Source organism: Plasmopara halstedii, assembly GCF_900000015.1.
Source record: "Plasmopara halstedii genome assembly, contig: Scaffold_658, whole genome shotgun sequence".
In the NCBI taxonomy this organism is placed as follows: domain Eukaryota; phylum Oomycota; class Peronosporomycetes; order Peronosporales; family Peronosporaceae; genus Plasmopara; species Plasmopara halstedii.
In genome coordinates, this window is record NW_020187575.1 from 1,657,232 (window position 1) to 1,670,549 (window position 13,318).

At 43.6% G+C, this 13,318-nt stretch overlaps 5 protein-coding genes across 5 annotated transcripts; 2 read left to right on the plus strand and 3 right to left on the minus strand.

The window, feature by feature from the left end:
* Positions 1-133: 133 nt before the first annotated feature.
* PHALS_13494 (uncharacterized protein) lies at positions 134-559 on the plus strand (the record flags this gene model as incomplete). Its single annotated transcript, XM_024729265.1, has 1 exon — positions 134-559. One exon carries the CDS (start codon positions 134-136, stop codon positions 557-559), a length of 426 nt encoding a protein of 141 aa, XP_024579659.1.
* Positions 560-1,696: 1,137 nt separating this feature from the next.
* PHALS_13495 (uncharacterized protein) lies at positions 1,697-1,985 on the minus strand (the record flags this gene model as incomplete). The annotated part of the gene is made up of 2 exons (XM_024729266.1): positions 1,697-1,827; positions 1,910-1,985. 2 exons carry the CDS (start codon positions 1,983-1,985, stop codon positions 1,697-1,699), a joined length of 207 nt encoding a protein of 68 aa, XP_024579660.1.
* Positions 1,986-3,417: 1,432 nt separating this feature from the next.
* PHALS_13496 (uncharacterized protein) lies at positions 3,418-3,630 on the minus strand (the record flags this gene model as incomplete). The annotated part of the gene is made up of 2 exons (XM_024729267.1): positions 3,418-3,548; positions 3,612-3,630. 2 exons carry the CDS (start codon positions 3,628-3,630, stop codon positions 3,418-3,420), a joined length of 150 nt encoding a protein of 49 aa, XP_024579661.1.
* Positions 3,631-9,480: 5,850 nt separating this feature from the next.
* On the plus strand, positions 9,481-10,557 carry PHALS_13497 (hypothetical protein L915_03779; the record flags this gene model as incomplete). The annotated part of the gene is made up of 3 exons (XM_024729268.1): positions 9,481-9,559; positions 9,633-9,896; positions 9,965-10,557. The coding sequence occupies 3 exons, from the start codon at positions 9,481-9,483 to the stop codon at positions 10,555-10,557; spliced, it is 936 nt and encodes a 311-aa protein (XP_024579662.1).
* A 222-nt stretch (positions 10,558-10,779) lies between these two features.
* On the minus strand, positions 10,780-11,670 carry PHALS_13498 (PAS domain; the record flags this gene model as incomplete). The annotated part of the gene is made up of 1 exon (XM_024729269.1): positions 10,780-11,670. The coding sequence occupies one exon, from the start codon at positions 11,668-11,670 to the stop codon at positions 10,780-10,782; it is 891 nt and encodes a 296-aa protein (XP_024579663.1).
* Between the last annotated feature and the right edge of the window lie 1,648 nt (positions 11,671-13,318).

The following is a 13,318-nucleotide window of genomic DNA, read 5'->3' on the forward strand; positions in this document are numbered from 1 at the left end:
CCCTGAATTCAACCGTCCTGCAAGTTCGCTTATTAATTTTTACGGTGGATGTCGTCTAATCAACTTTCCAGACAGCACTGTGACTGCTTGTGAAGCAGAAACCGCGACAGCTGTCGATTTGATGAGCTCCTTGATGAGAGAGACTCTTACTGGCCAATGGCTTTTTATTGATAGTATCGGCGACGAAACTCAGCGCATGTTTTACGAGCTAATAATGCTTGGAATACCCGGTTTTCCATTTACGGATCTTCGCCCAGCAGATGAATTTTATGGCAATCTGACTGCAATCTTGGATGTCTACTCGTCATTCATGGACGTTACTCGCTTCAATATTGAAGGTGAGCAACATGTGTGGCTGACTCGCGACGACTATAGAAACGCAACGAGCTTAGATGGTCAGTTTCTTGGCGATGTTTTGGTGGAGTGGCTATCGAACACGAACAGCTTACTAAGTGAAGTTGATCAATCATCGTCAGATTCTCCAAACACTGCGACAATTACGAGAAGCAGTCCGACAACAACTTCTACCGCCAACACTCCCACTCCGATGCATTGTTAACTGTAGCTCAAAAGCGAGGTAACACAAATTCTCTACAGTTAAGCTAAAAATCCGTAAAAAATATATGTTCGATGTTTATTTCATGCACATATTACTGTTTGAACTGTAACCTCCGCTAAGATCATTTTCAACTCTAAAAAATCATCTCATCGTAACGACGCATGCCATGTAAATTACATATCATTTAGAGGTTACCAAGCTTGACGAGAGACATACGTCATGACAAATGACACTTGTGTAGTTCTCTCCGGAGCTTCATGCTGGGAAGACTTAACGGCAAAACACATTTTCATCAGCTAGAAAAAAATTACAAACCATGCGATCAAAAATTCCTCTTACATTAGAAAATATTCTGGCCCAAAGATCAAAGTGACATTATTGGCCTGTTCAGTCCGGCCAGAATTAGGACACATGTCAGGCTTTCTTTAACATCCTGAAAAGATCGCCACCTCTACTGCGATAAACACAATTTACTGTCATTTCTGAACGGCTTAGCCTTGTCGGCATTGTTTGCACTATGCTTGTGCAAGTAGTATGTCACATCCATAATTTTTCTGTTTGACGGCACGAAGAAAAAAACTATAGCTATGATCTTCGCGAGATGAGCCCAAAGATCAAACTTTCATGAAGCATTCTATGTATGAGATTTTTCCAGCGTAAAACTCACATCTGATGGCATTTTGAGCGGCATAGTTAAGTGCATACACTCGTGCACAGCTTGCAGGTGCTTATTATGACGGCTAGGTATTTAGTTTCCATGCTATGTAGGACTGTATACAAAGAAAACAGAGAATTCAGTAGGTGTGTATGCAGTATTAGGTCTAAAAAGTTGTGTCGCCGATCGTTGTATGTTGCTGGTGTGTTGGACAGCCCCAAGTTCACCAGTCATTTCCAGCGCATGCCACTGGTGTATTTACTGCAATGACGTTACTCAGATGGGAAAGCTAAGTCAATAGCGTTGTACAGTTTACTACGCTGTAACACATCCTTTCTGGAAATTGACGCTTTGGCCAGAATTGTGATTGCATTGAGCTTATTGCAGGCATGAATAACTCATCCCTTGATGTTCACCTTATTGACACTGAAAGGCGGCTCTGAGCAGAGAGATTCATTTATGTGATTTGCAAGAAGAATCGCTTATAACACCGCCCTACTTTCGTTTATAGGGCCAACGACGTGAAACGCAGCATAATTGTATGCGAATACCCGCACCACTTCTGGCGGGTCTATTCGAGCCACATCACAGTTTTTCTTTAACATTAAAGAGCCTGCAGGTATTTCGATAGCACAGCCGATCTTCCCATGGCACCCAGTTGCACCTTGTGTCCCAGTCGTGATAGTAAGTTCAACCACTCATCCGGTACTGAAAAAGCAGCTCGATGCTCTCGCCGCCTTGGCACGTCTTGTATGCATCCTTAAGGATCATTGCGACGTTAGAGGTTCTGACTTGATGAAGACGATGACGGCTAATGGTACCCCAGGCACTCCATTCTTGAGTTGGTATAAACGTCCCGTCATCACTAATTCGTAGTGCATTGACACGTTGTTGGCACGTGGGCTTTTTACCTCATGTAATGCGTCATATGGGGGTTATCATGACTTAAAATTATCATATGCCATTTCTAGCAAGCTTAAATTTTTTATAATTATTCTTTAACTTGAGTAAGTTTAAATTTCGTTAGGCATCTTTATGGGCGATCGGTGGGTTCATCCTCTGTGCGTTGTGAATGCAGACTCCGAAATTTTTCTTTTTGAAAAAATTCACGGCTACTCTTTGAATTTGGTAGCGCTTGTCGTAAATTTGACAAATGAGTCAGAGTGAGACTCTACATCTTTAAAATGGATCATTAAGTGCTTACTTTTCTACCCTCGGACGCTTTGATAGATATGATCGATCTCACGGGAAGCACGATTGGCGGACGATGAACCGAAAGTTGTGATTGCTCACATAGAGCCTACGAAATTGCACTGATAAGATGCCCCTGGAAACTCCTGTCTGGTCCATGTTCAGAGCCTAATGGACAACACTTCAATGTGAACGTACATCATATCAAAGTACGAGCACCTTTTCACCCTCTCCCACTAAAATGAGAACCTTACCGGGATCAAAACAAATTACGTTTTTATTAGTCACTTAAAGCTTTACAAGCATCCACTGGAATTGCGCATGACTATTGTAAGTCCTACGAGCGCCCATTTTGCGGAAAGCTCCTCCCTTTTCTGGCTCGATAGTTTTATATTCGGCGATCATGACGATAGACGCGGCCTCTGCGGCTGACCCAAGAAGTCATTGTTTGGTGATTAAAGCATAGTGTAGACTTCTATGGATAGGTCATGACTGATCAAATTCCGACGCAATTTCTGCGGCTTTACTGAAAGCGACACGGCAGTGTAGTTTCTATTCACGAAAACTTTGCTGATAAGTATACGCTCTTTCTGTTCCGCCTCACCTGCGCACGCTGTGCTCGTTCCCTAAGAAATTAATACAATCCGCCCTGTATTTAACGACGAGGTCTAATCCTTTGCTACTTGACTCAGCAGGCTGAACTTGCTCTTCTCAAGAGCAAAGGTGCAGCAAGTTTGTTGAGGTTGTTTTTGAACCATTTGTTTATTTATGAGAAGCCGTCCGTCGCGCCGTGACGCTGCCTCTAGACACTTATGTGTCGACATTTAACAAGCAAAGCTTTGGATCAAATTTATTTCTCGCAGCTCAATACTGCTAAGAATCACATCTAATAGGCGAATTAGCAACGGTCGGGGAATTCGTGCGAGGACTGTACCAATGTTACTATGCTCTGATGGCAGTGCCGGTAAATACATAAATCAATCGAGCCATATGATGAAAAAAGCCCACCGCCTCACCCATTTTGCTTCAGCAATTGAAGTGCTGAAAAAGCCAGATTATAAATCTTTGATGCTGACTTTTGCACTGGACTTGGATGTCGAGGCGGTCGTCCACCCTCATCCCCAGTTTGTGCTATCAATAGTCCTGCTCAGCCTCATGATCCTGGAAGTACAGCAGCCAGCCAAGGGTTTTGTTAGTGGAAGGCACGCTGCGCCGCACGACCCATTCTTTATATTGCTAGGCCAAATGTTAAGCATCCACGATGCCAGGGTAATCTTGCTAAGGTGGACCCCATACGTTTATGAGCTCACGAGTGGCTTCCATATTACACGGTACAATATACACTGCCGTCAATTTGCTCCACTTATCAGTGGCCTTGCTTGTTTCATCGAGTAGAGTTGGCAGATGGTGACCCGCACGGAGCTGGATTGCGAGTTTCCGCTGTCGAAATAGTACTTTGTATTTCCTCGATAGTCTCAGCGTACATCCTATGCGGACATGGCTTATCTTTCAGACGCCATCATAAAACTGCGCAATCAGATTTAGTAGCGTCAGGGACCCCACTCGACTCGATGTCGAATTGCTGCTTTAAATCAGAAGGAAGCTTGGCGAGCAGAGCGTTATTTTCTTAACAAAATTTGCGTCAGAGTATCTCACGAGAGCGGTGTCTCAAAATGGCTTCAGACTTCATGCATGGAACATACGATGTGTTCTCTCTTCCGTTGGTATATACGACGTGTTCGCTTATTCTTAAAGAATAAATGTATATATTATTGGCTGTGACCGGAAATGGCTCAATGTAGAGAGAGTAACTTAGTCTTAACTGCTATAGACACTGCATGTTTAGGCAGCTCAACAGTGTTAAATATACCTTGTCACCCAGCTCAAATTGGTATTTGCTTCACCATATGCATGTTGCTTTTGTATATCTCGGTCTTCTATCATACTATTGCGCTAGACCCAAGAAGCTCAGTTTCAGCTAAATAAACAGTCGATTTTGATAAGAAATCTAATCAGGTTGATATCTGCAAGCTAATCAGTATTGGCTACCCTGGAGACGAGCCACTTCGATAGGAACACGATGGTCAACCAAATCTTTATAAGTATGCTGAAATCGTGCAGAAGCGAGTGCGACATTGTTTCAAGCTAGGTCAATGGGTCAAAGTCTATTGATTTGGCACCACAATGGTGCTGTACAATTGCTGTTGAGAATATCCTTCACCTCGGGTATAATGCGTTTCCACTGATCACGGTATATTGATGGTCTGTAGTTGGCATGATCACAAGTATATTGAATGACGGTGGTCAGCGATTTGCTGTTAAGCGAGGGTCTGAATCCGATAAAGTTGTCGCAGGCACGGCAAGTCGACAAATAATTTTGAAAAAGAACCGTCTGGCTGTAGTATCATCGGTAATGGTGTCGCTGACAGATGAGACGAGGCGTGCTTGAGCCGTTCTCAACAGCAAAGGCGATTACCGTACGCGTCTTTTGCGGAAGCAAATTTCGATTTTTGCAAAATGGCTATCAGCACCTTGTCAAAACCGCTAGGCTAGCCCTGGTGGTGTTGACACAATTTATACGTGTGTTTGTATGTGCTTAAGTATTCGTACATTAGTAGCCACTGAACAAAGTGCTCTTGGGCCGTACGTCTCTCTCAATCAAAGTTATCTCCGAAAAGAGTATCGTGTGCTTCATACAACTTTTGTTATTGGTATTCTCATCATCAAATACCATGTGTCTAGCAGGATCGTGCTGCAATACAGCAAGCCTTCGGGTAAGAAATAACGAATTTAATGTGCTTCCAGATGCTTAGACAATACTTCACCCGGATTCAAAAATTTCTTGCTTATCGATTACTTTCGAAAGCGCATTGTAACCTTCGTTTGGATTGTTCGCCGTACGGCGAGCAACGACGATTCGTGACTTCACCTTACTGACATTGTGTAGCATATAATCAGGTCTTCGAACGTGTCCGCATGTACATTAAGCCGACCTGAATAGTTCTTTGCCTAAGAGGTGTAATCGCGATGATCATAAGATAATTTGGCATCATTTATAAGAAATGTGACGTTGGTACCGCTGGATGTATTGACGCTTGATCTGTATAGACCACAGATGCTTTGATCCGGGCAGGTGTATTCCAAACCTGAAAAGGATATATAGATCATTACAAAAATAGCTCCACGTCGTAAGCTGTGCATTTTTCTGCTGCCTTATGCTGGCGAGATTGAACCGCATATCATGCATTCATGTTCATTAACATCGGCTTAAAGTAACACACGGCCTAGTTTAGGTATACCGTAGCTTGATAAGCATGGGCCATGGATTAATTGGCGATCGAAACGGCTCTCCTGATGTAGATGAAATTCCTGGGAGTAATAAATTCACATCCAACATGCACCGGAAGAAGCGTTCAAGCGCTTGGCAGCCGCATGCCGCTTGTAATAATCAACATTTCATTGGTATATGTCATGCAACTGACATTCCCCAGGTTAGGGAAGAACGAATTTGTATGGAGTAACCATTGGTAGTCAGTCACTCAGAAAGTGTGTCGACAAATCAAGTTGTTCCAATTCAAAAACAGGTTGATAAATACACGAAATAGCTTTATCAGATGATACGAAGCCGAATAGCGTGGTGTATGACGCTTTTGAGTTTGCAATCGGTTGTGCACTATTGCACAAGAACTCAGTAGTACACAATCGTGTCGTGTCCTTTTGATCGCGACAGTTGAAGCCAGCAGAAAAGAACTACCTTGTCCGCGACAAGAAGCTTTTGGCAATAAAGTATGCTTTGGTGGTGATTTGTGCTCACCTTTCGGGCTCGACTCCGTTTGTCGTCTACACGTACCACGCAAGCTTGTGATATACAGGTCAGTCTCCCCACTTGTCGCAGCGGACGGCTTGCCATTGCGTATAATCCGGGAAAACTAATTGTGCTAACTGACGCATTAACACGTCGTCCGGAGTATATGCTGGTCTTTATTCGCTATATCGAAAACGATGTATTCGATATGATACGTCGAGCTTATGTTCAGGATGAACAGTGTGATCGGATCGTCAACGCACTCTCATCGAGTGATATGGAAATCAATGACAAGCTTCCTGTTGCTTCCTGTCGGATGCATCGTTATACATTGAATGATGCTCTATTTCACTATGAAGCTGCACATGACTACGAGCCTTGAATTGTGGTTCCCGACAGCGATGTTATGAATCACAAGATCGTGTACAAGGCGCATGATACGCCGATGGCCGGTCACTTTGGCTGTGAGAAGACCTAATAGTCTTTCAGTTTTCAACACTTTGGTGGCCCCACATGACAAGTGGGTGGCACGATACGTGAAGACATGCGATGTCTGCCAACGCGTGAGGAGCGCACGGCGCACGCCACTGCAGAGTCTCCCTGTTCCTACTGACTGCTGAATGTCAGTCGTCCTCGACTTCGCTACGGTTTCCCAGAGAGTGCTGATGGTCACAATAGAGTGTTTTTCTTCGTCGATAGACTCAGCAAAGCCCCATATAGTGATTCCATCGATGCTGAAAGTTCAGCGAAATTGTTCACTGATCACTATTTTGCAATCACGAATTACTAGACGCCATCGTCTCCGATCGTAATACATGATTTACGAGTGGTCTTAAGAAAATATTGGCACTCGCTTGTATATGTCTACGACGGTACACCCGGGCAAACAGAACGTGCCAATCGAGAGTGTTGAGAAGCTTCTGTGCAGAATGGAGTCCGTTGCTACTATTGGTAGATTTTGCAATGAAGAACCCAGTGTTTCCTCCACTCGATCTACGCCATTTTTTAGGGGATGAATTGCGACACCCGCATTACCGCTTTGTGCGATGAGTGGTGTCTTTGTTATGCGCGCGGCAAACGCAGCCTAAATATGGCGATAATGAAGTCCTTGGAGATGGCACTTTTGTGATTAAACCAACGACCCAGGCGAGTTCATCATTGTCTGACTTGAGCTCGCAAAGTTGTGCGGAGGAGTATGACCATACAGCAGGTGTAGTTTATCCGCTTACAAGGTCTTGACAAACGCAATGTGGGCGTCATTAGCTCAGAGACTTCAAGCTCGGTCGGCGCTGCGAACAGTACGACGAAGTTCCGTGATCTTGTAAATAGTAGGCACTGTCGACTGGTTCTGTGTTCGAGGTCGTGGGTGTTGCCTACTTCGACTCATTCAGCCGACGCGACGATAGGATCTTGATTTTGTGTGGTCCTCATACTTCTGTATTTCACACTCTGCTTTCATGTGACGAGATATATCGATGAGCTTGCGCAGTCTTTGCTTAACATACACGGCGGGTGTTTCCCAGAGCGGCACCGCAGGACTGCGAAATTGGTGGGGAGAAAACTTCAGGGTCATTTGACGACTTGCACACCGTTCGACTCGTTCCGCATGACGCAAGAGCTCAACACCCTTGGGGTCGTCTTCTGAATGAGGGCCTGTGTCATAGATGTGCAGATTACCGTTAAGGCCCAACCGGTGGAATCAAATGTCTTTTAAACTTTTTCACACAAATTATAGAAGAAGGAAAAAGAGCAACACTGGATAGCACATCGAAAGTGTGTCACATAGCAGTCAAAGCTCATTGAGTCTATGAACCATCACTGGAATGTGCCCCGCGACTAAGCCTCTATGACTCTTCCTACGGTTTGCTCATTTACAGAGATTTCGTTGATGTCGGAGGCCTGTACAAGGCATGGAGGAGGAGATCAAAGTAAGAAATCTTCATTGCAAGGAGACTTTGGACTTTGAGTTCTCATCTTCAAATACATTGGAGTTTGCAAATCGCGTTGAACGTGATATTCTCACTTGTACCACCCGTATCCTGAAACATTTTGAAGGCATCTATTTCGAGCTAACTCTCTTTTCTATATGGATAGATACATTGCTGATGCTTTGAGATTGAGCAAATACCATAACGTGATCGGCTATGTAAGATCTCTTTTTGTGTTGCTCAAAAAGTGCTCACCGGATGACGTCTCAGTCAGCGTGTTACCGGCGTTAAACGCAATGAAAAATGTCGATGAACTTGAGACAAAACTTTGTTGCTACTTCTCGCTTTATTACTTCAAAGCGACTATAGTGCTGTATACGTTCTTGCTACAAGCAAAATACATTGATTTAATAGTATGTTTATTGCTTAGATTTCGATCCAAAGTATGCATGGCTCGCGTAAATATCAATTTCTTAGTAATGCGAAATCATTTACACCAACAATGGGAACGAGAATGAGGCAATCTCCCACGCTGGCGATTCATGCTAGCCTGATAAAATAGCATTGCTATCAAGCATTACAGACATGACTTGCCTATGATATCCCACAAATAGTAAACAGCAAAGCTATGGTTGATCTAGTATTTCTCTGGCTTTTATGATAAGATGCAGATCGCGCCTAAATGATTACGCGTGTCGTTCGAATAATTGAGATCGTCCCGCAAACGGATTACGAGAACATAAATGTTACAACGAAGTCTAAAGATATCGTGTATATAGAATTCTAGGTAATATTTATTTAGTCGTGGCGGTTTCTGTGTAGTTTGCATTCTAAAAGATATCATTCTTTGATTCCAAACCTTTAATGTGACTGCTGGCTTTCCTCTCACAAAGTAGATTTCGTCGAGACAACCACACGAACGCGTTCAATTTTATCCACTTGGTCTATTCTCATGATTGTTTGTAATCGCTGCAAAAAACGAAGGACACCAAATACTCTTTGATGATGTGATTCATTTAAGGGTGGTTTTATTATTTACTTCATATACTTTATCAACTCTTTCAAACACGCTTCTTAAATTTTCGAAACCCGTCGTATGATGACTTCAGTATCAAGTCTATCGTTACCAAAATCTTATGAAGATTACTGCAATTCTACCGTCCCAAGTACCGCGACTAATCATTTTTCGACTGATTCAAAGATCTGCGCCGTTAACCGTCATGAATCATTCATTTCTGACTAGTTTTTAGATGTAAGCATGTTTTCATGTCAAGTTGGAAACGAGACACATAGCTTCATTCTTCAATTTTCGATCTAATCGAAAGGACTTGGACTTCCAAATATGGCCGCACTAACCGACTACAAGCTCTTTACTCCACTGCACCTTGATGACCTCGAGCTAAAGAATCGTGTTGTATTTGGTCCACTTTCCCGTGGTCGTGCTAACGCTGATCGAGTTCCTTCGACGAGCTGGTGCTGGTTTGATCATTTCAGAGGCCGCTGCAATCTCGGAACAGGGCTATGGATGGCACCACGCTGCTGCTTGCTACACGGACGCACATGTCGAAGGATGGAAACGTGTGACCGAACGTGTACATAAGAAAGGTGGGAAGATCTTTCTACAAATGTGGCACATGGGTCGTCAAGCCCACTCGAGCTATAATTCAAAAGGTGAAATCGTCTCAGCATCGGCTTTACGTCTTGAAATTGGCCACACACGTGATGTGAATTACGTCGCTCAAGACTACGAGACTCCACGTGCACTTGAAACGGATGAGAAATTGTCGAGTCATTTCGTCATGGTGCTAGCTTGGCATTGAAGGCAGGTTTTGATGGTGTGGAGATTCACAGTGCCAACGGATACTTAATTGACCAATTTCTGCAATCGTGTACTAACAAACGTGGGGACAAATACGGCGGTTCGTTCGAGAATCGAGCTCGTCTTTTAATTGAGATTGTTGAAGCTGTCAAGATGGCTGTACCATCGCATCGTATTGGTGTACGACTGTCACCAAATGGGAGTCTTGCGGGCATGGGTAGTGAGGACAATTATGAAATGTTCAAGTACGCAATGGAGCGTTTGAGTACGTACAATTTAGGGTATCTTGCCATATTAGACGGCGTTGGCTTTGGCTATACAGACAAGTGTCGTCTCATCACTGCATTTGATGCCAAGACGGCATTTAAAGGCATTGTTATGGCCAACAATAGTTACACTCGTGACCGTGCTGAAGGTGCGATTGGCACTGGAGCCGTCGACATGGTGGGCTTTGGACGATTGTACATTTCAAACCCCGATCTTGCTGAGCGCTTTCAGAATGATTGGCCATTGGCTCCACAGGCTGAACCCAACGTATACTATAATTCATCGCTGGGTGGCAAAGGCTACAACGACTTTCCGAGTTACAACGAAGCGTAAAAGAACTTTGAGACCCTTGAGCTAGCAATGATAAGGTTTTAACTAGATCGCGTAAACAAGCACTTGGAAATGCACTTTTACTTTATTAGCGCTGCCACACAATTTAATAAACTTCGTGTAGTTCTGACTATTGTCATCGAAACGATACGATCGACAGCTCAATGTTATGGTTCTCGAGACAAATTTACAGACTCTGAGCTTGAGCACTTGCTCAATTTCTTACTACTCCTGCATGTGAACGATAGACACACTCTTCGATCGGTTGCTTTTGGCAGCAGAACCTTTGGCATTGTTAAATTTTGTACGCTTTGACGGCCGTTGCTGTCGTGGTGGCATTTCCACTGGAATAAAACTGAATTCGATATTCACGGCCTCATCATTATCATCCATTATCACTGCTGCGACTAAGTTTACGAAAATCTCGTCTTTGCTTGTACCAGAAACTCTTACAAGAGCGCTGACCGACTGCTTAGTCTCACACAGTTTTTTCATGATGGCCTCAAATCTGTCCTGGTCCGCACAAATGTATGGCCGCAACGTTTTTTTCTTCTTTAATGACACCTCCGAGAGTCCTGTAAACCTAACGAAAGCAGCATTAAAGACAATTGTCTTCATATTCATGTCCACAACAAGTCGCGGTGTCGTGGCTTTGTCAAATATGCTACTAGCAATGCTTTTACCATTATGATCCTGTGTACGAAGAGACTCAGCACGTCGTTCAGCACGCTCTGCTTTTTGCTGCGCGATCACCAAATCGCTACGTAGCATCTCTATGTAGTGCGACGTGTTGTCAAGTACAGACTGTTTGTTCTTCTTGGTCTGTACACCAGCCTCATCAAGCAGCGTTTTAAGCTGATTAATCCGATCATTAAGTTTAAACATGCGCTGTTTTTCTTTACGATTGAGCTCCTCACGTGATTGCTTCGCGTTCGACTCAAAGCTACTGGTCTGAGACCGAGAAATAGCCGATGGCAGCGAGTAATTCGGTGTACTTGACTCATACTTGACACTAAGCTGCGGATGAATAAGCTGATTGCAATTATTAGGCATCGGATGTGGTTGTAAGAACAGCTTAGGCCGCGAATCATTCGCTAACTGCTGGTTATAGCGCATATTGACGGCGTACCAGGATATTTACCGTATCGTCGATATCTGATTAGAGACGAAAATTCACTTTTATTGAGATTATTACAATGCAAATCATCGTTTTGCGCGTCTGTGTATTTCTATACTGCTATTTTTTTACCACACAGCTGCGATATTGAAGTGAATTTGTAGCGAAAGCTAAGAAATGCATCTTTGAGCTATCGTTTCAATTGGCAGCGTTAGATTCATATGTTTTAACTTCAATCACTTGGAGATTATCGCATTATTTGTAAATATAGTTTTTTTTGGCTGCGCTTGATTAAAATATGCAGGTTCTAAACAATTATACGCGACAATTACAAACTCCCATCTTTAATACTCGTTTTTTAATTGACGGTCGCATGAACGTTTAGTTCAGGCTTGTCCTTGAGCATACAAGCTATCATTTCAAATTGATCAGTTTGTGGTTGTGCGTGGCTTTTGAAATAGTCAGCGAATCATGAGTTACATCTGCAGGATTACGACAAGTATTTATTTCAAAACTCTTATTAAAATTGACGGTTTGGTGTTTAGAAAAACGAAATTTGTCCTATCAAAAGCGCTGAGTTTAGTATGAGATTCAGGTAATAGAAAATTACTATTTATTTTGGTTTGTGTTGACAACTTTTACTCATCCTCTTACTATTTACTCCGCGAAGACAGTGTCCAACTTCACTGAAATACAGCCACTGCTTCTATCTAGTGCATCCAAAAGCACTGAATTATTTTCAGCAACACATCGCTTCCAGCAACGCCTGAGTCAATTTAGACTCTAAACGGACGACCGTAACCCTTCACATTTGCTGTGATCACGAGATTACCACTTCGACTCGTGTCGTTAACGATGGACAGCGATCCTTCAAGGGCTAAACCCTCCTGAGTGATTCTAGCACCACACTAACAAGTATACATAATTGCCCCAGTAGACCGCCCTGCGTCTCCTGTATACCGGCGTTTCCCAAACCCTCGAGGTATAGGTACCACGTGGCTGGGAACCACTACGAAGAGAGCCGTAATGCGAATTTTGTCTCCTAAATGGGGATGTGACCAAATTGTTGACATTCAATACAGCGAATCTGCTCCCTACGGACAATCATCGCGCTGAGATGCATTGGTTCTGAATTTTTCAGTAGTAATAGTCACTGCTTCCATCGGGTTGATTGGTTGACCACTCGTTAGAGGTGAGCAGTAGTCCTCACGCAATGCAATCATTAATGCATCTTCCAGAGTTGTCGGAGTCTTGCGGGGGGTTTTGGTGTTAGGCAGACCATAAGTACGTCCCTAGTGACCATCGCTGCCTCTGACAGTAACTCGCTTGCCATACTGGCACGAAGCTCGCGGAGCTTTTGTGTACATAGTCGTTAGGTGTGCTGTTGTCTTGACGGCATGACAAAAACTGCGACATTTGTCAAAATGCCACATTCGGCGGAAGGATGGTCCTCTTCAACTCTTGCCATGTGGCAAAGTAGCCGGAGTGACCACCCAACTTTTCGCACAGCCATCCAAATGCGACATGGTGAAGGCCATTGGACTGTGGTCATCACGAAAGTGGGTCATCACAACAGCGATGTTCATTTCTTCCCGCGAAGTCGCAAATTTTTTTATCTTCGTTCCCGTGAAAGCTGTTTGCCTGGAT